Genomic DNA, 25,996 nt, shown 5'->3' on the forward strand with positions numbered 1-25,996 from the left:
ACAAGTAAGTGGCCGACAGCCACAGTTAATATTTCAAGATTAATTTGAAGAGCTAATTAAAGATTAGTGGTTAGCAACCATTTTGAAATTTCTCGTTAAACAAGGAATATTATATAAACTTCCTTCCAAAATATTCCCCTCCCGGTGAAAACACAAGTCAGTGAGTAATTTCTACCACATATTTTGCCCTTTGTCTTGACAAATCAAGTAGATTAAATAGAGCACAATATGCAAACTATTCCAATATGCTTATTGGGGATACATTACAGAACTTGCAGAATACACTTGGTTTTGGTGTGTGTGTGTTTTTTTAAATTAAACTTGCACCACAGATGGGAATGTGAAACTCACTAACAGTGGACAAATTCCTGGGAACAACTTTTAAATAATGGTCTTCCCCTGGTAAATGCAGATGAGAGGAACTGCTAGGTATGTTCTATGTATATTTCAGTTTTAGTTCACATGGAACAGGCCTGGCTAATACTGTAATCCAGAGTGGTTGCCAATGAGCTGGGATTCTGCAATAGGTTCTCGGAGAAGTTCCACTGGAGAGAGGTCCATTTGGAAAAGGTTTCTAGGAAACTAAAACCCCAAAGACCACTGTGCTTGATGCCTGCACACATTTTCTCTACTTAAACTGAGAAGCAAAAATGCAAATATAGTTTATGCCTGAGGCCAGAGACTTACAAACAGCAAAGGGCAGCTCCTGCTCTCTCCATGTGGCATTCCATGAGCTGGGTGACAAAAAGTTAAATGTGTTAGGTAGGATGGATTTTTGCAAGGGGGAGAAGTTAGGCAGAAAAGACTGGTTTTGTAGGAAGGGGCTGTCAACAGATTATCTTTGTGTCTCCTCCAATACGCAGTTGTAAAATGCAGGCCAAATGGCACACAATGCATTTATTGTGGCATGTGGGAAAATATTTATCTGTACATTTGTGCCCCCTGGTGTTTAATATGGACAACTAAGACCCATCCGCTGTGGGTAGTGTTAAAAAATTCAAGAGTGCCAAAGTGTGTGGTTTTTCTCTGCATTCCACTTACACACCCACCCACTGCAGAACAGCAACAACTCAGAGCTGGTCCTCAAGGCTCAAGCCTACATCTTTGGTGGGCGAAGGTGCCTTTAAGGTCACATTGTGAAGAGTTTAAAACTGTTCATCTGCTCTTCATGCTTGCAGCATACACTCACTTGCCTCACCAGGAATTCAACTAGCTTTAGTTTCATTTTCCCGGAACCCAGATGGCTGTCCCATTCTAAATCAGCCTGGCGAGAAAGAAAGTCCTTGGACAAGACCCTCAATGACAAGATAACAGTAGCATTCAGCTATTAAGAAAGTATGAAAGCTGCTTGAAAAGCAACATTTAAAAATATTTTACAACACTTTGAGGAGAGGGGGATCCAGCCTTTTATTCTGCCCTATTTTATACATCAATTATATACCCAGTATTGCCCAGGTATGCATTTCTTTGTGGCTCTTTTTTTTCTTTCTCCTTTCCCCTCATATATCTTGCTCTTTTGTTTTTCCTTCCTTCTTGCCTTGCTTTCCCTCATGTAGCATCTTTGTCTTATTTCTTCCCTTTTGTTTCTCTTGCCTTTCCCTCCTTTCTCCTCCTTTGTTTGTTCCTTTCCCCCTTCCTTTCACTTTTCTTTCTTCTATTGCAGTTTCCCTCTTTCATTTGTTTTCTTTCATCTGGCATTTTCTTGGAAATCACAGTTTCTAAATCTCCGAGCAAGATGTAGGCACAAACACATGCCTTTCAAAATATAAACCTTTATTAAATAGCATACTTATTGGGTTGATGTTCCTCCAGGGCTGTACATTTTTTTTACCTCTGAGTGTAGATGCCATTTTGTCTACCAGTAATTCTTTCTATCTATATATTGTCCTTTTGTGGTTGCATCCAGGCAGTGCTCACATACATATCTATAGGTCAGTATACTCCCCTCTGCTGGCAGCATCTGAGTGCTACATTTACAGAATATTGTTTGCCTTTTGGGGCCCTTGCCCCCAAATGGGGTTTATTTTGTATTTGAAACCCTGAAAATACTTTAAGTTGGGTAATGGAAAGTATGTGTGCCAGGTTTGATCCAGATCCATCAAGCCATGTAAGAGCCTTTGTGTATCAAACAAACCAACAAACAAAACTCATATATACTTTGACATTTATATATAGAGAGCGATTTATTATCTTAAGGGCCATCAAGCCATCGCAGTCATGCTTGGATGATCACGCCTGAATGCAGAAGACTGGATATTCTTACAGAGTACAGGAGCAGTAAATCTCAACAGTTATTCTTTCTTTCTTCAAAGTTCCAAAATTTGATAAAACTAAGGATGAAATTCTGGACAGTTTAGCATTCTGACAAATACGCAGGAAATAATTTCACCCTCGGTTTCTCATGTCTTCTACCCGATGTTTTCATTCATACAAATCATTTACATTACAGTATCTGCTATGTAGACAGGGAAAGGACACAAATGTATTTTCTTTAACACAAAGAATGAAAAGTTTTATAATCATAGACTATCTAAAGGAGTGCCTAGCAAAACAGGAGCATTCATCCTTTCAGGCAACTTTGAGCCATTTGTATTGCTCACCTGGAGCTATCTAACTGCTTTGGAAGCACTTGGGAATGATATAAACCATTCATTCATGTGCTCTATATATCATTTCTTAATTCTCTGTGTGACAACGAAGATATTTTAATAAAGCAGTCAGTCCAATTTTAGCCAAAGCTAAATCCTTTCAAGCGCTCAACTTGATTCTTGATGTTTCATGTACTCCCTTGCTTTTATTATGGACCATTGCACATCCAAAGGTAGTAAACACGTTGTTCAATGAAGTTTGTGAGAATCCACTGGATTACTTGGTTAGCTATTGGGAAGAATATATAAACAGCTCTTGGAGCCTTTCTAGATATAAGGTAAAAATGTTTTAACTACATTCAGACCCCAATATGTTCTCAGTCATACCACATATCTGAAACCACAGAAAGAGCTGAACTACACTGAATTACCTGTTTTCCAGTTCCAGCATAACACAGAGTCACCCTAAGATCTAGGAAGTGGTAGAGAGGTATCTCCTATGGGAATCTGTCTGTTGTCCAAGGTAATTCTATTATAACTTCTGAGGAAAGCACACCATAGATTTGCTTGAAGCACCTAGAATATTCCTAAAGACCATATACGGTACCCTGGCCACAGGTAAGTGAAACTGTGAAAATGGGTCCATGGTGATGAGGGCTTAACTGTTCATAATTTTTTAAAAACAAATGCGCTCAACATTTGCTATCCCTTCTGGTATAATTATTCTAAAGCAGCATTAACAAGATAGAGTAATTCTTGCAAGCACATTTTCCCTGAATATAGGTAAGATAATTACATGGATAATTAAATTTACCAGGAATGTGTCCTATTAGACAAGCAGTAGAATACAGGCAGGTTCTTATCTACCTGTACTACTGCTTAGATCATGTTTGTGTAGTTTTAGAAAAGGTGTCACAAAACGTATCTTGACAACCATCCCAGACGAATCTTGCCAATTACCAAAACCAGACCCCCCCCCCCCCCACAGTTTAATAGTTGGACTTTTCCAGACAATTTGAAGAATAAGCTCTACAACTGAAAGCCAGATGTTTGAAGCGCCCAGAGGAAATCAAAATAATTCCTTTTTTGACATTCACTGTAATGCATGCATAGTCTTTGCAATCATAATCTTTGAGGAGCTACCCCCTGTTCCTTGGTATACAATAAATACTTGCACCTGTTCAAAGTAAGTATTTTATTCCTGATCAGCCTTCCCTGTAGCCTAGCACTCACTAGATTGTTTTAAATACTTCTATCAGTCCTATCCAATCTGAGCATCTGTCACGGATAATGGGTGTTGTGATTCAAATCATCTGGAGAGCACCAAGTTAGAGAAGAATGTTCTATAAACTGCTTTAACATACATATGGACATTTCCTTTCAGGATCCAGAACCAAGTGGTAAAACAATGAGAGAAGTTCTAGGATTTTGGATATTTCGTGCCACTCTGTTAATAGGTAAACTTTCTCTACAGGGTGACCTGGCAGCCAGCAGAATTAAAAATATTTCTTAGCTCTTTGACTCTCACATATTTCACAACCCTGAAATCCACTATTTACTATGGAAGCCACTTACGCAAAGGTGCCAACAACAGACAGCAGGGACAAAATCCAATTTGGAAAGAGTCTTGAGGGTTGTATTCTAGCAAGTGAATGTTTGGATCAAAATAAAAATGGCCAGGATCATATACATGTAAATAGTCAAGGAACACTTAACTAGGCATATTTTACCCAGGATTAATTCCAATCCAATCATTTCTCAAGGTGAAAAGTACAGCTCTTCGGAAAGAACTTGGGTTTATTCAAGAGTTTTCTAAGTTACCCTCCTATCTCAATCATTGCTTGGAGACAGTGACAGAAAAAACTCACGCGCCAAATAGGAAACAACTGCAGACTGCATCTGAGTCATGGGTCAGAGTCTCTTGTCATTCCTCTCTTCATGTCAGCTCTCATTCAATGGTTTTCTGCACTCCCACAGACACATCTTTGAAGCTTTCCACAATGCTGTCTAGATCAGTGGTGTCAGACTCATTTTCATTGAGGGTCACATTAACTTTATGCTTGCCTTCAAAGGGCCGTTGAATCCTTGGTGGGCTTTGGTTTTTACTCAATTTGGACCTCCAAATGTTATTGAATGACGACATCCACAATTTCTGATTATCTATTTATTTATTTATTTATTTGCTATACTTGTATACCGCCGTTTCTCAGCCTAGCCGGCGACTCAACGCAGTTTACAACAACTTATAACAAACAACAGTATACAGTTTAAAAACATAAAAACACAATCCACAATACATATATCAATAAACAATCCAATTCATCTCTTGACTAAAATCGCGATCCAGTTTCGTCGTCCAAATTGCCAGTCCTTCAATCATTACACTTATTGCACTGAGTTGACCGAACGCCTGCTCGAACATCCAGGTTTTTAGTCTTTTCCGGAATACCATCAATGAGGGGGCTGATCTTACCTCCATGGGGAGGGCGTTCCATAGCCGCGGGGCCACCACAGAAAAGGCCCTGTCTCTCGTCCCCGCCAGCCGCACCTGTGAAGCAGGCGGGATAGAGAGCAGGACCCCCCCAGAAGATCTTAGGGTCCTGGTGGGCTGATAGGCCGAGATACGTTCGGATAGGTAAATTGGGCCAGAACCGTTTAGGGCTTTAAAGGCCAACTCCAGCACTTTGAATTGAGCCCGGTAGCAGATCGGCAGCCAGTGGAGCTGGTGCAGCAGAGGAGTTGTATGCTCCCTGCGCTCCGCTCCAGTTAGTATCATGGCTGCCGAGCGTTGGACTAATTGGAGCTTCTGGGCCGTCTTCAAAGGCAATCCCACATAGAGAGCGTTGCAGTAGTCTAAACGGGATGTAACCAGAGAGTGGACTACCATGGCGACTACTATGCCGATTGGGGATAATGGGAATTGCAACCCAATAGCACTCTGAAACTAAAAGATTAAAGGACATTTTAAGATCAGACATATACACAAGCCCTGCAGAACAAACTGCTGCCATTCAGATGTCACTGTAACGCAACTTCTGCTAGCTCTAGTAATGATGTCTAATGGTAAGGAATACAGGAGTTGTAGTCCAACATCTAGAGGGCCACATAAAATGACATGGTGGTCTGGATTCAACCCGCGGGCCTTGAGTTTGACATATAGGGTCTAAATTAAAGTTAGTCTTTTCTTTCGCAAGGGGTCCGGAATATAAAGCAGAGCAATGAAAATGTTGCCCACCAGTTGTTTTTGAACTGCAACTCCCCTCTCACCTGGTTATCTGGGTAGGGATGATAGGAGTTGCAGTCCAACTGGAAAATCACATATTCCACTCCTTCTTATGAAAAGTGAGCAAATATATAGATCACATCAGAAATAAACCAACTTGAAATCACAAACATAAGAAGAATAGTGAGTGGTTGCTAAGGTTTCCAGCTAGATGCAACTATTTCTAGGTTTTTCAAAATAGTACAGGTTGGCAGATTGTCCTTATATGTCCTATTAGAAATGCCCTACTCCACCATTCTCTATCTAACATAAGATCTTTCAGATCCTTCATGACAATTAATGTACCTCACCACAGTTTGGGTTATCTTGGGCTGATGTGAATTGTAATCCAATACATCTGGAGGACAAACGGCTGGGGAAGGCTAGGCATTTGCCATCATACCTTGATTTTCCTGCTAAAAAGGGGGGAAATCTTCTTGTTCTTCTTTAAATGAGTTTATATCACTGGCTGTTCTTGTTAGCAGCGGCTGAAAATTCTAGGGATAGCAAGCATCTAGAATTATTCCAAGCCATCAATAACACCATGAGCAATGCACTCCTGACCCTTTGGAACTATAAGCAGGCACACCTAAGGGATGAAAAGTTAAAGCTTCAAGAATCTTTTCCATACCCAGTTATCAGCCAAAGAACCCGTGAATGCTGCACAGAATTCTAGAATATGCCTTGAGAGGTACAGTTCACCATGCTGGTCAACGACAAGGCTTATTTGGCTTTATGCCTGTTCTGTGTGAACACGCAGTGTGCCTTCAGACATTCTCCTATGCTTGCAAGCTACCGTTCAGGAAAGACTGGTTGCCATTGCTATTCAACTCGCTGGAGAATTATGATACCCTACCAAGCAACTACAGGAGTTTCCAACATAATTTGAAAGACACTTCTATACTACTTACAGTCCCAAACTGTTTACTGGCAAAATCAAATATTACTGGAAGGAATGAAGACTTTTTTCTTTCACCCTGGTTTCCCACTGCCACAGCCTGTGTGACAGCAAACAACAACAACAACAACAACAACAGCAGCAGCAGCAGCAGCAGCAACAAGAAACTATTTGGTACTTCTTGGGATAAATGTAGAGGACACATTTGTTCTTAACACCTCCAGGTTGATGATCATTCGTTACGGGAATTATCAGATCTGGTTCTCTATATTTGAGACTGACACTGAAACACCACTGAAGTCATGAATTCACTCGTTCTCAATTTAAACCAATTTTCAGGTCTTCCTTGAGAGAGAAAAAAACATGTTATGACCAGGAATTTTCCAAACATGAACAAGTATCACCAGCTCTGCAGTGACACAAAAACACATGCTGAAAAAGTTGGTGAAAATTCTTCTTACTCATCTTTAACAAGCATAACTATATACTGTAACACGTCATGGCTATAAGGGCAAATGACAAGCAAAATCTAATGTAAGCTATGTTATTTTGAGCAAGAGAAGTTACTCCCAAACATTCATTAAAGACAGGTAGCCAGAAGGCTCGTTTCTTTTGCTGCCGCTCCCTGATTACTCGGTCAGCCACGTTCAGGGCCTATCCTTCCACTAATAACAATGACAGGCAGTTGGTTTAGACTGAATTAGAATTTGGTTCATCTAGCTCAGCTGACTACTTTCAACTGGCAACAGTTCTGTAGATCTGCAGGCACATTTTTCCCCAGTCCTACATGAAGATGCAGAAAGTTGCATTTTATGCATGCACAACATGTATTCTGTCACCAAGATATGGTTGCTTCTCTATAGAAAATAAATCAATAGTTGTTTAGTTTTCTAAAGCCACATACTAGGGGTTGTCAAACTAAGGCCCTCCAACGTAATTTACCCAGCCCCTGCCTTAAACTTTAGACTTAGGGTCATCTTAAGTCTGAAATGACTTGAAGGCAGACAACAACAATCCTAATAAACATGAATATTTTATCGGCCAAAAGCAGGCCCACACTTCTTATTAAAATACTGGTAGGTTTGTGTTGGTTAAAATTGTTCTTAATTTTAAATATTGTTTTGTTCTTTCATTTTTTTGCACTATAAATAAGATATGTGAAGTGTGCATAGGAGTTCATTCATGATTTCTTTCAAACTACAGTTTGGCTCCGCAACGGTCTGAGGGACCATGCACTGGTGCTGCTTTAAAAGTCTGAGAACCTCTGCTCTATACAAACAACCATCCAAAGACAATTAAGTTTCCACCACAAACCTTCAGGTGAGTCACTGAGTTTATTGCAGATAAACAATCAGTTATCAATGTTTCCACAAGAATTGACCTGGATATGAACCAAGCAGCCACTAGTCTGACAGATTAGTGTTGAAGTCAAGGGTAAATCTGGATTTCTAACAAAGCAGGTTATTTTTTTACTTTTGAGACAGAACACGCTGCTTTCAATTATTGTCAAAATCTGATTTTTTTTTAATCAAGAAGATTGTTTCAGTGGCATTGCCCCATTTTCTCACTCAGAGGGTCCATAAACAGAATGGGCTTCAGGAAATCCATGAACTGTGTGCCATTTCCTCCACCCTTCTAATTCTTTTTCATTCTGTTGTTATTTTTCCCCTGTCACATAGCGTAGAAATTTGGTTCTTTCAAGTCATCACTTTTTTGTTGTTGTTCCTGAGTAGCTTATCTGTACAAAATTAATTTACAATGTGAGAAAGCTACAATTTGTCTTCTGCCATGCATTTTTCTGGGGAGTGGACTCCATAGTTTCCAAGAGATTCTGAAAGGTATCCATGACCAAAAGAAAAAAAAAACCCAACAATAACTTGGCTAACTTGAAGAAAGAACCATTTCAATCCCAATATGGACACAATGTGGTGGCTGCTCAAACTTTCTGGGATCACACAGGAACAGGTTTGTTCTCTCTGACAAACTGGAATGATGTGGCACTTGATTACCTGGCAAAAATGTCAAGTCCACTACAGAATTTCACTGGATGACCAAAGGCCATTGAAGGCTTTCTACAAGCACTCATAATACTAACCCAGTTTTACAGGCTTTGCACAAGGAACCCTAGCACACGAAGTACTCGATGGCTCTCCTAAACATGGCTGTTGCTGCCTGGGGGCATCTTTGGGAGGTGTTAACAGGCACTTGATGATTGGCTGTCTGGAATTCCCCTGTTTGAGTAGTGTTCTTTATTTACTCTCTTGATTCTGGTGGTTTTTTTATGGAGGGTGAAGCGACAGCTCCCCTGGTGGCCAGAATATCCTCATGAAAAAGCTGGATTGTTAAATAGCCCCTGAGTGTCTGTCTATATATGTTATGTGTCTATGGCATTGAATGTTTGCCATGTATATGTACATTGTAATCTGCCCTAAGTCACCTGCGGGGTGAGAAGGGTGGAATATAAATACTGTAAACAAACAAATAACTATATATTGATCCTCTCCCTGCAAAAATTGAGATTAGAGGTACCTATGTTGTTGCTTATGATGCTTGCTTTTATTTTTTGATGATGATGTTGTTTTTATGCTGTTTTATATTTTGCTGTTCTGTTTTTAACTGTATGTTTTCTGGGCATGGCCCCATGTAAGCTGCCCAGAGTCCCTTTGGGGAGATGGAGGCAGGATAGAAAAATAAAGTGATGATGATGATGATTACTATTATTATTACAACAATTTTATTGATTAGCCAGTTGGCCTTATCAAAAACAGACAGTGCAAACACAACATACAACATACGTTTGGTCCTCTTAAAATAGAACACAAATATATATTATTATCATTATTATTATTAAAGTCCATAGCAGAAGCGAGAAATGGATATGTTTTGGGATGTTACAAATCAGACCTTTGTGGTTGTGAATGAAGTAGAGAGTGTTTGAGGACTGGAACATCCGTAGGGATACCAAGGTGCTTGTTTATAGAGCTATTGTCCTCCCAACCCTGCTATATGCCTGTGAGACGTGGACTGTCTACAGACATCACATGCAACTCCTGGAATGATTCCATCAGCGCTGCCTCTGGAAAATCCTACAAATCTCTTGGGAAGACAAGCGGACAAACTTCAGCGTGCTGGAAGAAGCAAAGACCACCAGCACTGAAGCAATGGTCCTCCGCCATCAACTCCGCTGGACCGGCCACGTTGTCCGGATGCCTGACCACCATCTCCCAAAGCAATTGCTCTACTCCAAACTCAAGAACGGAAAACGGAATGTTGGTGGACAGGAAAAGAGATTTAAAGATGGGCTCAAAACCAACCTTAAAAACTCTGGCAAAGACACTGAGAACTGGGAAGTTCTGGCCCTTGACCACTCCAGCTGGAGGTCAGCTGTGACCAGCAGTGCTGCAGAATTTGAAGAGGCACGAATGGAGGGTGAAAGAGAAAAATGTGCCAAGAGGAAGGCATGTCAAGCCAACCAGAACTGCCTTCCACCTGGAAACCAATGCCCTCACTGTGGGAGAACATGCAGATCAAGAATAGGGCTCCACAGTCACCTACATACCCACCGCCAGTACACCTATTCTGGAAGACAATCCTACTCGGACAACGAGGGATCACCTAAGTGAAGGCAACTACATACAAGTTCTGAGAACAGGGAAGCTCTGGCCCTTGACCGCTCCAGCTGGAGGTCAGCTGTGACCAGCAGTGCTGCAGAATTTGAAGAGGCATGAATGGAGGGCGAAAGGGAGAAGCGTGCCAAGAGGAAGGCGTGTCAAGCCAACCCCGACCGAGACCGCCTTCCACCTGGAAACCAATGCCCTCACTGCAGAAGAAGATGCAGAGCAAGAATAGGGCTCCACAGCCACATACGGACCCACAAGAATACTGGAAGACAATCCTCCTCGGAAAACGAGGGATCACCTAAGTAAGTAATAGTCATATTGGGAACTTCTCATTGTACTTTTAAAGGTTGTATATTATGTGATGTCATGGCCTATGGCTGGTACAGTAAACAATTCATTCACTCTTTTCAATACTGAAACACGACCATACAGGCCGAAAAACTCACAGCAACCCTGAATTAATGGTTTGTTTGCAAACTTGGATCCACTTTAGTTGCCAAGGGCTTCGACGTCGTCTGCTCCCAGCAAACTACAAATCCCAGGGCCCCATAACATGGAGCCTTAGCTGTTTAAGTGGGGTCAAACTGCACTCATGCTGGGGTGCAGCATTCTGGCACTCCAGAACCCCGAGAAAGGGGCTGAGAGGCATGACAATGCTGCCTGCAGAAGGCCCCTGGAGAGGGCCTCCTTTCCCCCCGCTTTCCTGTGAAGCAGGCTCCTCCTCCCCGTCCTGAAGCGAAGAAGCAGGCCCTTCCCGCCTCGGGAGAGGAGCCAGGCCTTACCTCCGCGTCTCCGACTCCTCGTCCTCGTCGCCCAGCATCACCGGCGCCTCAGGATGCGAAGCCACCGCCGGGGCGGCCGCCATAATCACGTCGCAATCTCCGCCCGCCGACGCCATCTTGCTTCCTTGTTGCTGCAATCAACGGCCGGCGAGCCGGGAAGAGAGAGGGAGAGAGAGACAGAGCGCGAGGCGAACGAGAGGAGAGAGCGGAAGACAGGAAAAAAGTGCACTTCCGGAGAGGGAGAGAGGAGATGGGGGCTAGAGAGGAGATGGGGGCTAAGTCCGCCAAGAGGGAACCTCTGGGTCTCCTAGGTTACCAAGTGGGAGAGTGGAGGACTCTGTGGCAGGACAGAGTTTGGCTTCTATGCACTATTTATTTAATAAATAAAATACTAAATAATTTATTTAATAAATAGCTACTAATATTGTTCTGTGCTAATCATATAATATATTGTATGTACATAGAATATTGATAATAATATAATGTAAGAGTATAAAACTAATCATAATACAATATAATAATATAAAATTATTTATAAAAATATAAATTATTTATAATAATAATGCAATTTATATAAAGTTTTGGAGTTGTAGTTCACCTACATCCAGAGATCACTTTGGACTCAAACAATGATGGATTTGGACCAAACTCTACAGGGATTTATAGTTGCTGAGATTTATAGTTCACTTACAATCAAAGAGCATTCTGAACCCCACCAACCACTGGATGAATTGCTGCCGAATTTGGCCACAAGACACCTACTAACCCAAGGAGTGACCATCACTAAAAAAACCCTGATTTTGTCACTTGGGAGTTGTAGTTGCTGGGATTTATACTTCACCTACAATCAAAGAGCATTCTGAACTCCACCAATGATTGAATTGAACCCAACTTGGCACTCGGAACTCCCTTGACCAACAGAAAATACTGGAAGGGTTTGGTGGGCAGCGTCCTTTGGTTTTGGAGTTGTAGTTCACCTACATCCAGAGAGCACTGTGGACTGAAACAATGATGGATCTGGACCAAACTCTACACATATACTCAATATGCCCAAATGTGAACACTGGTGAAGTTTGGGGAAAACAGAATTTTGACATTTGGGAGTTGTAGTTGCTGGGATTTATAGTTCACCTACGATCACAGAGCATTCTGAACCCCACCAATGAAAGAATTGGGCCAAACCTCCCACACAGAACCCTCATGTGGGCTACAGCAACGCGTGGCAGGGGATGGCTAGTAATACAATATAATAATAATATTGTCATATAAAGTAAAGGTAAAGGTAAAGGTTTCCCCCTGACATTAAGTCCAGTTATGTCCAACTCTGGGGGTTGGTGCTCATCTCCATTTCTAAGTTGAAACACCTCCAAGGTTGTGTGGCTGGCATGACTGCATGGAGCGCCGTTACCTTCCTGTCGGAGCGGTACCTATTGATCTACTCACATTTGCATGTTTTTGAATTGCTAGGTAGGCAGAAGCTGGGGCTAACAGCAGGAGCTCACCCCGCTCCTCGGGTTCGAACCTGTGATCTTTCGGTCAGCAAGTTCAGCAGCTCAGTGGTTTAACACACTGCACCACCGGGAGCTCCAATATTGTAATATAGTAATACTAATATATGAAATATAATTACTACTGATAATATATAATGATAGATGTACAAACTGAGTTTAGAAAAGGCAGAGGAACAAGATACCAAATTGCCAATATCCACTGGATAAAGGAGAAAGGCAGGGAGTTTCAGAAAAACATCTCATAATAAACTGTGGCAAGTTCTTGGTGGTATGGGCATACCAAAACACCTTATCTCTCTCCTGAGGAATCTGTATAATGACCAAGTAGCAACAGTAAGATCTGACCATGGAACAACAGACTGGTTCAAGATTGGGAAAGGCGGACGGCAGGGTTGTATATTCTCAACCAATCTATCAAACTTGTTTGCAGAAAACATCATGTGATGTGCAGGGCTTGATTAATGCAAGGCCGGGGTGAAAATTGAAGGAAGAAACATTAACAACCTTAGATATGCAGATGACACTACTCTGATGGCCGAAAGCGAGGAGGAGCTGAGGAGCCTTCTAATCAAGGTGAAAGAAGAAAGCGCAAAAGCTGGGTTTCAGTTAAACATTAAAAAAAGCCAGATTATGGCAACAAGAATGATTGACAACTGGGAAATACAGGGGGAAAACGTAGAGGCAGTGACTGACTTTGTATTTCCAGGTGCAAAGATTACTGCAGATGCAGACTGCAGCTAGGAAATCAGGAGACTCTTACTTCTTGGGAGGAGAGCAATGACCAATCTCAATAAAATAGTGAAGAGTAGAGACATCACACTGGCAACGAAGACCTGCATAGTTAAAACAATGGTATTCCCCATAGTCACCTACGGATGTGAGAGCCGGACCATAGGGAAGGCTGAGGGAAGGAAGAGAGATGCTTTTGAACTTTGGTGTTGGAGGAAAGTTCTGAGAGTTCCTTGGACAGCGAGAAGATCCAACCAGTCCATACTTTAGGAAATAAAGCCCGACTGCTCATTGGAGGGAAGGATAGTAGAGGCAAAGATGAAGTACTTTGGCCACATCATGAGAAGAAAGGAAAGCTTAGAGAAGACAATTATGCTGGGGAAAATGGAAGGAAAAAGGAAGAGGGGCCAACCAAGGGCAAGATGGATGGATGCCATCCTTGAAGTGTCTGGATTGACCTTGAAGGAGCTGGGGGTGGTGACGGCCGACAGGGAGCTCTGGCGTGGACTGGTCTATGAGGTCACGAAGAGTTGGAAACGACTGCACAATGTAGAGACTATTGGGCTAATGATCTCTTTTTAGAAGTATGTCCAGTGGCAGAGCATCAATTGAATCCCTGGCAAGGATGGGAAAATGCACTATTTTAAATGCAGCCCTAGATGGAGCTGTGGGCTGCGTCCTCCTCTTTTTTGGCCTCTCTTTCCAAACTTGTCTACTCTTGGTCCCTCCCCTTGTTGAGTGAGAGTGAAGGCAATCTGAAAGCAAAGAAGGAAGGAAGCAGGTGCTTTGGCAAGGTAAGCTCAGATCCTCACCTGGGCAGGTGCTTTGAAACAGCCTGCATTGGCTTAGCTTTCTCAGGTCAGTCTCTTAGGCAGAATGCACTCTTTCAGAAAAGCCATAGGGTTCTTCTGGATCTGCATCATCATATTGCATGCAATTTGGCACCTCTTTAGCTACTGTTCCAGGGGAGGGTACATCTACACTGAAGAATTAACACAGTTTGATACCATTTCCATAGGCTCCAGGGAGTTAACAGCTAATCCTGGCTGTTTAGTTTGTTTGCCAGTATGATTTTGGAAAAGAGCCTTGTGATGCCTAAAATATTACAGATTTGTTGCGGCATAATCTTAAGTCAATTTTGTCAAATGCTGGGGGATAGAACAGGTGACAAATACAATACAGATGGTCATGAACTGTAACTACATCTGAGCCTCTTCACATGGGATGTTGCTATGCAGAGCCTAAATGTATACGGTATTTAAAGAATGATTTGTACACTGTGGCTATTATTATTATTATTATTATTATTATTATTAATGGTAATAATTTAGTCATAACAAATAAAATTATTGTTTTGTGTATTTTAATATGTATTTTATGGAAATATGTTTTAATGTGTATTCTATGGAGTGTTTTTAAATGATTATATGCTTTGATTATGTGTTTTTGCAATGTTGTAACCCGCCTTGAGCCGTAGGAGAGATGGGTAGGAAAAAGAATTATTATTATTATTTGAAACACAACAAGATGAGTTCACAGCAAACAAGGTCACTCGGCTGGCTGTTGTATTGGATCACACGTTGGACTGTCTAGGACTGTATCGGTGAATAATGCGTGCAAATCCCAGTAAGGTGGCCTTTTGCAGCTGACAGATGGTAATCTTGTCAGCGCTGACTGTGTTTAAGTGCAGGCCAAGGTCTTTAGGCACTGCACCCAGTGTGCCGATCACCACTGGGACCACCTTGACTGGTTTGTGCCAGAGTCTTTGCAGTTCGATCTTGAAATCCTCATATCGTGTCAGCTTTTCCAGTTGTTTCTCTGCAATCCTGCTGTCACCTGGATTGCAACATCGACTATCCATACTTTATTTTTTAACACGATTGTGAGATCAGGAGTATTGTGCTCCAGAACTCCGTCTGTCTGAATTTGGAAGTCCCAGAGTAGTTTGACGTGTTCATTTTCTGTAACTTTTTCAGGCTTGTCACCCCACCAGTTCTTTGTCGCAGGCAGATGGTATTTGTGGCACAGGTTCCAATGAATCATCTGAGCAACGGTGTTATGCCTCTGCTTGTAGTCTGTCTGCATGATCTTCTTGCAGCAGCTGAGGATGTAATCTATTGTTTCATCTGTTTCCTTGCAGAATCTACACTTGGGATAATAATAATAATAATAATAATAATAATAATAATAATAATAATAATTTGATCCCTTATCCGCCTCTCCTCGTGGTTCAAGGTGGGTTACAACATTGCTAAAAACACATAATTGTTATATAAGATACATACATTAAAACATATTTCTACAAAATACATATATTCAAATACACAGAACAAAGATTAAAACATAGCGAACACAAGGCACGAGTTTAATATTCATGATTAAAACTGGCTGGATTAGTAACAGCTTCTGTTTTATTTTTTTAATGCTGCGCTCGCAGTGGTCAAGGAACGTGTGGTCCTGAGTATAAAACAGCCATTGCAGATAAAGTCTTATTTTTGGATCATGCATGCATTTTAATTGGTCTAATGCAGGGTGAAATACGGCTGCATTGTGGGTGATATGATTATGCTGGCAGAACTGTCCTCACTCACATGTCATATTTTCTCGCATAATATGTAGAAGAAGCACCCCTTCTATAGTGATATTTACCACATTGTGTGTTTTCCTACCATGTCTTTTCAGTCCCAGCTGATGAGGGCAGAAAAAACACAGTTTCTGATACCCTGTAAGTGACCTATGCTGGTAGATGTTGCATTGTGCACATTGACTGAATGGAGCATGAGCCAAGGATACGTCTAGCTCAGGCATGGGCAAACTTTGGCCCTCCAGGCATTTTGGACTTCAACTCCCATAATTCCTAACAGCTAGTAGGCTGTTAGGAATTGTGGGAGTTGAAGTCCAAAACACCTGGAGGGCCAAAGTTTGCCAGGGGCTGATCTAGCTGGTGCCATTTGAAACAGAACAATGTAGCATGTGAATGAAAGTACATTACCACTGTGAATTGTGTTTTGTGATATCAGAATGGGTTGTCAGCCATGTATCCACATACACTGCTTTATGTTGATATGCAATGTAGAGTCTGTGTAATGTAGAGTCTGTGTAATCTCCATCAGCAGTTGTTTATGATATGCTCAAATGTATCTTTGCAAGCATGAGGATATCATGATACAAGCCCTCGGCATTTCTCATTACTTGAATTCCTCATTGTCGTGATGAACCAGCTCCTAAATTTATTTGTGTATTTATGTTGTTCAGGTTGACCCTGGTTTATGGTGACTTACCCTAGGAATTTTTTTGAGCCTGGAGGCAAGATTTATTCAGAGTAGCTTTCTCTGAAGCTGAAAGTGTATGACCTTAGATCTCCCTATCCTCATCTATAGTGCCATATAATTCAGTTTCAAACTACATTAGATGCCAGTCTAGAAGAGGCCCCAGTGGGTTTCCATGGCTGAATGAGGATTTGAACCTTGGCCTTCCAGATGTCTAGTCCAGCACTCAGATTTCTTGATCATACTGCTTTTTTACATTTACATTTTTATATTTACACCCCACCTTATAGCTGAGGATCTTTAGGTACTGTACAATAAAATAAGTTCAAAATAGATGAAAACAGTAAGAATAATTTCAGAATATTAAAAAATATGTTTAACCATTTGATATTTAAAATATAAGACAATTTGAAAACAATTTAAAAACAATGACTGGCATTTTGTATTGCAGTTATAGAGATGTATATAGATCTATAGAGCTATAGATCTGTAACTGCTCCATACTCAATAACAATATGCAGTCATGATCATGGCAGCGTTGATAATGTTCCCCAAGGCCACCTTGACAGCCAGCAAGGGGCTTTTCAGTTGCTACTGAGAATTCTAGCTCCTGTTCATGAGCAAATGGGGTTCAAACAACAAGAAGCTTGACCTCATTGCAATTGGGTTGTGTGAGTTTTTGGGTTGCATGGCCATGTTCCAGTAGCATTCTCTCCTAACGTTTTGACTTCACCTGTTGCTAGCATCTTCAGAGGTTCTCTTGCTAGTGAGGCAAGTGGTGTGTGTATCTTCTATATAAAAAAAGATGTAATGTTCAATTGTGGGATTAACATAACTAAAAAACCACTGGACAAATTGACACCAAATTTGTACACAATACACCTATCAGGCCAACAAGTGACTATCACTCATAAAACAATAAAAAACACATCCGAAGAGACTTAAAAAGCCAAAAAATAAATAATATATTGCAATGCATGAACAAAACCACATATATACACATATACACAAATATATACGCACATATACACACACACAAAACACATATACACAAACTGGGCCACAGTAACACGTGGCAGGGAATGGCTAGTATATATATATATATATACACACACTCACCCCTGTGGAAAGTCAACAGAATATTATTTGAGAACCCAGAAATTCTGGACCACTCGGACAACCATCATGTCAGACTACACAGAGAAGCCGTTGAAATCCACAAGCACATAGACAATTTCAACAGAAAGTAGGAAGCCATTAAAATGAAAAAATATATAGTTGCTAGTATTAAAAAACACCAGAATCAAGACAGTAAATAATGAACACTGTTTTAACCCCAGACAACAAGCCATTGAGGGCCACTTAACACCTCCCAAACAGGATGCCTCTAGGCAACAAAGGCCAGGCTACCTCTATGCAGATGCCCTCACTGATCGACTTTGCTACTCAAGTGCTAATCCAAGCTTACTAATTACAACATTCACACTTCCTTTTAATAGATAAGGGTTTTTTCTCCTATTCTGGACATTCCATGAGTATATATACACTCCACTTGCCTCACTGCCAACGGAACCTCTGAAGATGCCAGCCACAGAGGCAAGTAAAACATTAGGCAAGACTGCTGTTGGAACATGGTCATACAGCTGGAAAATGGTCATATAGCACCAACCCCCAGAGTTGGACACGACTGGACTTAATGTAAGGGGAAAACCTTTGCCTTTACCTAAGACAGAATAGCTGCACGCTCCCTTTTGATAGAGAGTTCTAGGAACTATCTGACTGAAGCTGTGCATGGAAAAATTAGCTTATTGGACTACACCCCCAGAATCATGGAATAATTGAATCATAAAGTTGGAAGAGACCTTGTGGGCCATCCATTCCAACCCCCTGCCAAGAAGTAGGAAAATTGCATTAAAAGAAGAAATCTCCAGCAAAAGATGCTGCAAATTTTAAGGAAAAAAACACACCTTTCTTCAGCGTTGATCTCAAGCACACCTGATCATTGCAGAGCCACATACATTCTTGCACAGTCCCCATTTCCTCTAAACCAGTGGTTCTCAACCTGTGAGTCCCCAGATGTTTTGGCCTACAACTCCCAGAAATCCCAGCCAATTTACCAGCTATTAGGATTTCTGGGAGTTGAAGGCTGAAGCATCTGGGGACCCACAGGTTGAGAACCACTGCTCTAAACCATTGGTACACACCAGGGTTTCCGAAGGAACCTACATGTCTACTGGAAGATCTTCCCTGAAATTCTAAAAAACAACCCGAACAAAAACAAAACCCAGCCCGCAGGGATTTGTATTTTTGTGCCTTGTGTGTTGATATTTTTTTCTTCCTCTCCCTACTCTCACTTAATAGCTTCCTGTATTCATCCTTTTTCTCCCGCTGACAAGAAGATGGGGAAAAGTTGCAAAGTGGTCGTCTGTGGGCAAGCATCAGTTGGGAAGACCTCCATCCTGGAGCAGCTTCTCTATGGGAATCATGTGGTTGGTGAGTGAGGGCCTTGTGCCCCCTTTTTCCCTGCTGAGCAATACAGCATGGTCTTCATTCTTAAAATGTTTATTAACATAACAACTTTATACAATGGGACTGGGATTCACTGCTTTTGTTTCTAGGACACATCCCTCACCCAAATCAATGGATGCTCAAGTCCCATTACAGTAGAGTCTCGCTTATCCAACATAAACAGGCCGGCAGAACATTGGATAAGTGAAAATGTTGGATAATAAGGAAGGATTAAGGAAAAGCCTATTCAATGTCATATTATGTTATGATATTTACAAATTAAGCACCAGAACATCATATTGTACAACAAATCAACAGAAAAAGCAGTTCAATACAAGGTAACGTTATGTAGTAATTACTGTATTTACGAATTCAACACCAAAACATCACAATGTATTGAAACAGCTGTGGATCTGGGTGGGAAGGAAAATGTGTTGGATAATACAGAACGTTGGATGAGCGAAAGTTGGATAAGCGAAACTCTACTTGTAGCTTTTTACCCTTGTTTTTAGCCAATATTTATTTTAAGCAGCTTTTATTGTGTCCAAATTTAATCCACTGGATGTTCTTAATCTCATTACCTGCATAACTTGTATGCTACAGTGTAGTAAGGGTCTCTGGACCATAATAAAATATACCTACCTACTGTATATACAAAGGTGAAATAAAGTTGTGTCCCTTATAAAAATGGCAAAATAAAGATTTACTTTTGGGATTTTGAATTTTTTTTTCCAAAACGTGGGTGGTTGAATCCATGGATGCAGAATCTGGATACAAAGGGCTGATTGTATATATAATGCAAGACAATATAATAATAGTACTACTAATAATAGTAATAATAATAATAATAATAATAATAATAATAATAACAACAACAACCACCCTTACAAACCAGTAAAGGTGGTCCCAGTGGTGATCAGCACACTGGGTGTAGTGTCTAAAGACCTTGACCTGCACTTAAACACAATCGGTGTTGACAAAAATTACCATCTGCCAGCTACAAAAGGCCACCTTACTGGGATCTGCACTTATTATTCGCATACATCACACAGCCCTAGACACATGGGAAGTGTCCAACGTGTGATCCAATACTTACTTACTTACTTAGGCGATCCCTCGTTTTCCGAGGAGGATTGTCTTCCAGTATTCTTGTGGGTCCGTATGTGGCTGTGGAGACCTATTCTTGATCTGCATCTTCTCCCGCAGTGAGGGCATTGGTTTCCAGGTGGAAGGCGGTCTCGGCCGGGGTTGGCTTGATGCGCCTTCCTCTTGGCACGCTTCTCCCTTTCGTCCTCCATTCATGCCTCTTCAAATTCTGCAGCACTGCTGGCCACAGCTGACCTCCAGCTGGAGCAGTCAAGAGCCAGGGCTTCCCAGTTCTCAGTGTCCATGCCAGAGTTTTTAAGGTCCAATACAATAGCCAGCAGAGTGATCTTGTTTGCTGTGGACTCATCTTGTTGTGTTTCAAATAATAATAATAACAACAATAATAATAACAACAGCAATAACAACCACAATCCTGCTGCAGTCCTGGTAATTTTCTGTTTCTCCCTGTCACATATTCCCACCAACATTAATTTTTCAATCACCCAAAACAGCCTACTGAAAAAGTCTGTATATTCAATACAAAGGTGCATTTCATGTAATCTTTTCTTTGGGTCTCATTTTCTATCTGTTAAGCCCTTGTTAATATCCCCTGCTAGGGAAAACAACAAGGTAAATTAGAATACAACAAGGAAATGTTAGCTAGTAAAACATGATGTAGATATTGTTTGTACGAAGACTCAGAAAAAAAAAACACTTCAAGTCAAAGATAATAGTGTTTATTCCTCTAGAAGTGATTTCTGTATGCTTTCTTGGCTCTTTGCAGGTTCTGAGATGATTGAAACCCAGGAGGACATCTATGTGGGCTCCATAGAGACAGATCGAGGGGTGCGGGAACAAGTACGTTTCTATGATACCCGAGGCTTGAGGGATGGGATGGAGCTGCCCAAGCACTGCTTCTCCTGCACAGACGGTTATGTCTTAGTCTACAGCATTGACAGCAAAGAATCCTTCAAGAGGGTGGAGGTACTCAAGAAGGAGATAGACAAGAGCAAGGATAAAAAAGAGGTAGGTGAACAATCCTTGTGCACTTTTCCAATTTAGTTGTCTGCAGGATATCCCATGTACACAGACAATTCCTTTGTGTTGTGTTCATGGTGAACAAGCCCTATGAGGAGCGGCTTAAGGAGCTGGGCATGTTTAGCCTGAAGAAGAGAAGGCTGAGAGGGGATATGATAGCCATGTATAAATATGTGAGAGGAAGCCACAGGGAGGAGGGAGCAAGCTTGTTTTCTGCTTCCCTGGAGACTAGGCTTCAAACTACAAGAGAGGAGATTCCATCTGAACATGAGGAAGAACTTCCTGACTGTGAGAGCCGTTCAGCAGTGGAACTCTCTGTCCCGGAGTGTGGTGGAGGCTCGTTCTTTGGAAGCTTTTAAACAGAGGCTGGATGGCCATCTGTCAGGGGTGGTTTGAATGCAATATTCCTGCTTCTTGGCAGGGGGTTGGACTGGATGGCCCATGAGGTCTCTTCCAACTCTATGATTCTATGATTCTATGTTTCTAAGCCGCATTCTCAGATCTGGCCTTGGATTAAGCCAAAAGAGACAAATGATTCTCACAGCAGATGGCAGCATACACCGAGTAGTGGCATGGTTTTAGAAGACATAGACGAGGGTTGAATGAAAAGTAATGCCTCCACCTTTTTTACTTGTGTTTGGATGGGAATATTTTAATAAATCAAAACAGAAATAATCCTTAGAATGTGCTCTTTAACTACCACCATTCACTTTTCCACATAATTACTAGACAATTGGATACATTTCTGCCAACAATGAACAAGTTTTCTGAAGCCGTCACGGAAGAAGTCAACACTCTGTTTCCGCAACCCATTGTGCACAGATCTTCTGATTGCCAGGCAAAGCAATAATGTGATCCACACATTCTTGTGAAATGCTGATTATGCTTGAAATTTCTCTCTGAGTGATACGACAATCGTCCTGAATCAATCTGTCAACCTTTTTCTTGTGAAACTCAGTGGTTGCTGTCACAGGATGTCCAACTCTTTGTTTGTCACGCAAATCAGATGTTCCCACCTCAACATCTTTAAACTTACTCGTCCAATGATGCACATTACTCACATCAACACAATCACCATAAACAGCTTGCATTCTCTGATGAATTTCCTTTGGAGTGACACCTTCTGCTGTCAAGAGTTCAATGACTGCACGTTGCTTAAGTCGCATTGACCGATTGTCTGCGCAGGGTTCCATACTTCACACTTTAACAACACAACCATTCAATACTAAGGCTTCCCGCCAAAATGGAACTGTAGTCTACTGAACAAGCCAGTACCTGCCTCATACCAGTACTGCCATCTGTTGAGGAGTTACAAAGGTGGAGGCGTTACTTTTCATTCAACCCTCGTATGCGTGTTTTCTAAAATGACTTGTGCCTCATTAAGCCTTATTGCTGCTCTCAGGTGTGGTGGAGGAAATGGTGCCATTACCTGTGCTGAAGACAGATTCAGTCGACAGTCTAGTTGGCTTCTGTATGTGGAATGAAGGTCGCAGTTCATATAAGAGAGGACATCAGAGAAATTGTGGTTGAGTCTTAATGTTTCATGCTTTGGGCCTCGCCTCTTGTGACATCATTGTCCTTGGATCCAGATTTGGGCTGGAAAATCTCAAGGCCCATGATGCTCCTGACATAGCAACCCTAGTGGGATGACTGGGACAGTTGGATGCTCAGCCACTCTGGACCAAACGTAGGTTGTGTCACTGTCATTTTGGGTACTTGGATGTGATATTCCAGAAGCAGTAGTTACCTTTAGGTAATTTTCAGGAATATTTTTTCCTGTTTTAGGAAGGGGCCAAAATAGAATTAGAATGCCAAATAATTGCTAGAGCAGTGGTTCTCAACCTTCCTCATGCTGCGACCCCTTAACACAATTCCGCGTGTTGTGGTGACCCCCAACCATAAAATTATTTATCTTCCTACTTCATAACTGTCATTTTGCTACTGCTATCAATCGTAAATATCTGATATGCAGGATGTATTTTCATTCACTGGACCAAATTTGCCACAAATACCCTATACGCCCAGATCTGAATACTGGTGGTGTTGGGGGGAGTTGATTTTGTCATTTGGGAGTTGTGGTTGCTGGGATTTATAGTTCACCTGCAATCAAGGAGCATTCTGAACCCCCCCCCCCCCAATGATGGAATTTAACCAGTCTTGGCACACAGAACTCCCATGATCAAAAGAAAATACTGGAAGGATTTGGTGGGCATTGACCTTGAGTTTTGGAGTTGTAGTTTGCCTACATCCAGAGAGCACTGTGGACTCAAACAATGGTGGATCTGGACCAAACTTGGCACAAATACTCAATATGTCCAAATGTGAGTTTGGGGAAAATAGACCTTGATATTTTGGGAGTTGTACTTGCTGGGATTTATAGTTCACCTACAATCAAAGAGCATTCTGAACCCCACAAATGACAAAATTGGGTCAAACTTCCCACATAGAACCCCCATGACCAACAGAAACTGCTGTTTCTGACACTCCTTCGTGACTCCTCCGGGGGTCCCGACCCCCAGGTTGAGAACCACTGAACTAGAGTCATTTTGGTCTGGAAGTATTTTTGAACCCCGAACTGCATAAAGCACCTTGTTTGCACTATTATTTATTTATGTATTTATTTACAGTATTTATACTCGGCCGTTACCTTCCCTCCAGAGCGGTACCCATTGATCTACTCATATTTGCATGTTTTTGAAATGCTAGGTTTGCAGAAGCTGGGGCTGACAGTGGAAGCTCTCACCACTTCCCGGATTCGAACCAGCGACCTTTTGGTCAATACATCTTATGAAAGTCCAAACTGTATAATTGTACTCACTGTTCTCTTTTTCTTTCTGTTTTTTTCTCACTGAATCTGAGCAGGTCACCATTGTGGTCCTAGGCAACAAGTGTGACCTCCAAGACCAGCGGCGTGTAGACCATGATGCTGTGCAGCACTGGGCGAAGGCAGAGAAGGTAAAACTATGGGAAATCTCAGTTGCAGACCGTCGGACCCTCATTGAGCCCTTTGTCTACCTGGCCAGCAAGATGACACAGCCACAGAGCAAGTCTGCCTTCCCACTCAGCCGCAAGAACAAAAGCAGTGGTTCTGTGGATGGGTGAAAGCCTCACGCACTTTGTCCACCATCTCTTGTAAAAAGGCATGCCTATGCAAGGCCGGTTTTACTATGAAGCAGAAACTTCCAATAGCTAATTACAGATACGGCTCTTTTTTCCTTCCTTTCTCACTTTCTCTCTCATTTTTTGACAAAGAGAAAGTGCCAAATTCAGGATGGCAGGGAATCATTCTTGATTTTTCCACTTAAAATATTCTATTTTTTTTTTTTTTTTGCTTAAACTATGCTATACATATATGAGTCCAGTTCAGGCAGGTACCAATTTTGTGATACAGTTGAGTTGACATTGTAGACTTTTTAAAAACAGCTTTAAGAAGACCTTTTAATTTTCCAAATCATATGCATTTTAAATTTGGATGCCTCAAGAGATACTATCTTAGGTACTTAATTTGGGTCTTGAAGATGAGCATGGTAGAGAAAAGACCCATGAATGGTGATGGTGACCTAAATGTCTTCCTTCTCTTCTCCTTGCTGCAGGAGTTACAGAGATTATGTGGGGTAACTTGTAGCTGCAGACTTGGGGAGGAAGTGGGGGAAAGGACCCCTTTTACTCATAGGAAAACGTTTGGCCAAGCGAAGCCTACATGTTCTTCCTATAGATGGCGCTCTTGGTCAAGCCAACATGGATATCAATCTTTGATCTTGTGGAAGCTATGTCTGCATAATTTTAGTAAATGACTGTGTTTCTTAAGACAAGAAGGGAAGACAGAGTCATAGCTGGAAGGGACACAAATATTTTAAGACTTAAATAACAGATGTTTAAGGAGAAGTCTGATCCTAGAAATGGAAATTCAATCTTGAGGAAGCTGATCATGTATTTAAAAACTATCCCAGTCCATTAGGTGGATTTCATTTCGAAAGCAACGAATCATTTTTCCAGACATTGTGATTATTTGTCTCTGGTCTGGATAACAAATGTGAACCAACTAGAACAGTTCTAGTTAGTTCTTGATCAATTTTACTTAGGCCAATGCTCCTGTCCTCATATAATTTACCTGGGAGGAAATGCCATCAAGCATTGTGGACTGTCTTCAACAGTGGTTCTCAACCTGTGGGTCCCCAGGTGTTTTGGCCTACAACTCCCACAAATCCCAGCCAGTTTACCACCTGTTAGGATTTCTGGGAGTTGAAGGCCAAAACATTTGGGGACCCACAGGTTGAAAACCACTGGTCTACAACATCTATAGGCTTAAGCTTAGTAACTCTTGAATTTCCTTTGTCAGTAGTTCTGAATCATTAAATACGAATTAAAATTCAATTTTAGCTCTACTCTGTACTGCTTATTTAGTACCAAGGTTGTACTGAGTGCAGGAAGATACACAGAAAGACTGCGAGAAGTATGAAAAGCTGGGAGTTCAATTCCTATAAGCAAAATAAAATATATTACATTTCTCTGACACCAGTGTGGAAATGGTTATTATCCTTAACGCCTCCATTTTGTCTTTTCATAGACTCATAGAATTATAGAGTTGGAAGAAACCTCGTGGGCCATCCAGTCCAACCCCCTGCCAAGAAGCAGGAATATTGCATTCAAATCACCCCTGACAGATGGTCATCGAGCCTCTGTTTAAAACTTCCAAAGAAGGAGC

At 41.5% G+C, this 25,996-nt stretch overlaps 2 protein-coding genes across 3 annotated transcripts in view; one reads left to right on the forward strand and one right to left on the reverse strand.

Annotated features, from left to right (window-relative positions):
• Positions 1 to 11,375, reverse strand: part of DNAJC7 (DnaJ heat shock protein family (Hsp40) member C7) — a 46,378-nt gene extending 35,003 nt beyond the window's left edge. The window contains exon 1 of the mRNA XM_060781150.2: positions 11,151 to 11,375. Within this exon, the coding sequence (XP_060637133.2) occupies positions 11,151 to 11,266 (116 nt within the window). The 5' untranslated portion in view covers positions 11,267 to 11,375. The remainder of the gene's footprint in view (positions 1 to 11,150) is intronic.
• Positions 11,376 to 14,097: 2,722 nt separating this feature from the next.
• NKIRAS2 (NFKB inhibitor interacting Ras like 2) lies at positions 14,098 to 24,484 on the forward strand. Of its 2 annotated transcripts, XM_067470077.1 has the most exons (5): positions 14,107 to 14,184; positions 16,073 to 16,115; positions 19,021 to 19,152; positions 21,038 to 21,279; positions 24,154 to 24,484. In XM_067470077.1, the coding sequence occupies exons 2-5, from the start codon at positions 16,082 to 16,084 to the stop codon at positions 24,391 to 24,393; spliced, it is 648 nt and encodes a 215-aa protein (XP_067326178.1). In that variant the 5' UTR covers positions 14,107 to 14,184; positions 16,073 to 16,081; the 3' UTR covers positions 24,394 to 24,484. The 2 variants fall into 2 exon arrangements, with proteins under 2 accessions (XP_060637134.1, XP_067326178.1); XM_060781151.2 differs by lacking the exon at positions 16,073 to 16,115 and having other exon boundaries at positions 14,098 to 14,184.
• Positions 24,485 to 25,996: the final 1,512 nt, after the last annotated feature.

This window comes from Anolis sagrei, chromosome 6 (genome assembly GCF_037176765.1).
Source record: "Anolis sagrei isolate rAnoSag1 chromosome 6, rAnoSag1.mat, whole genome shotgun sequence".
Taxonomy (NCBI): Eukaryota; Metazoa; Chordata; class Lepidosauria; order Squamata; family Dactyloidae; genus Anolis; species Anolis sagrei.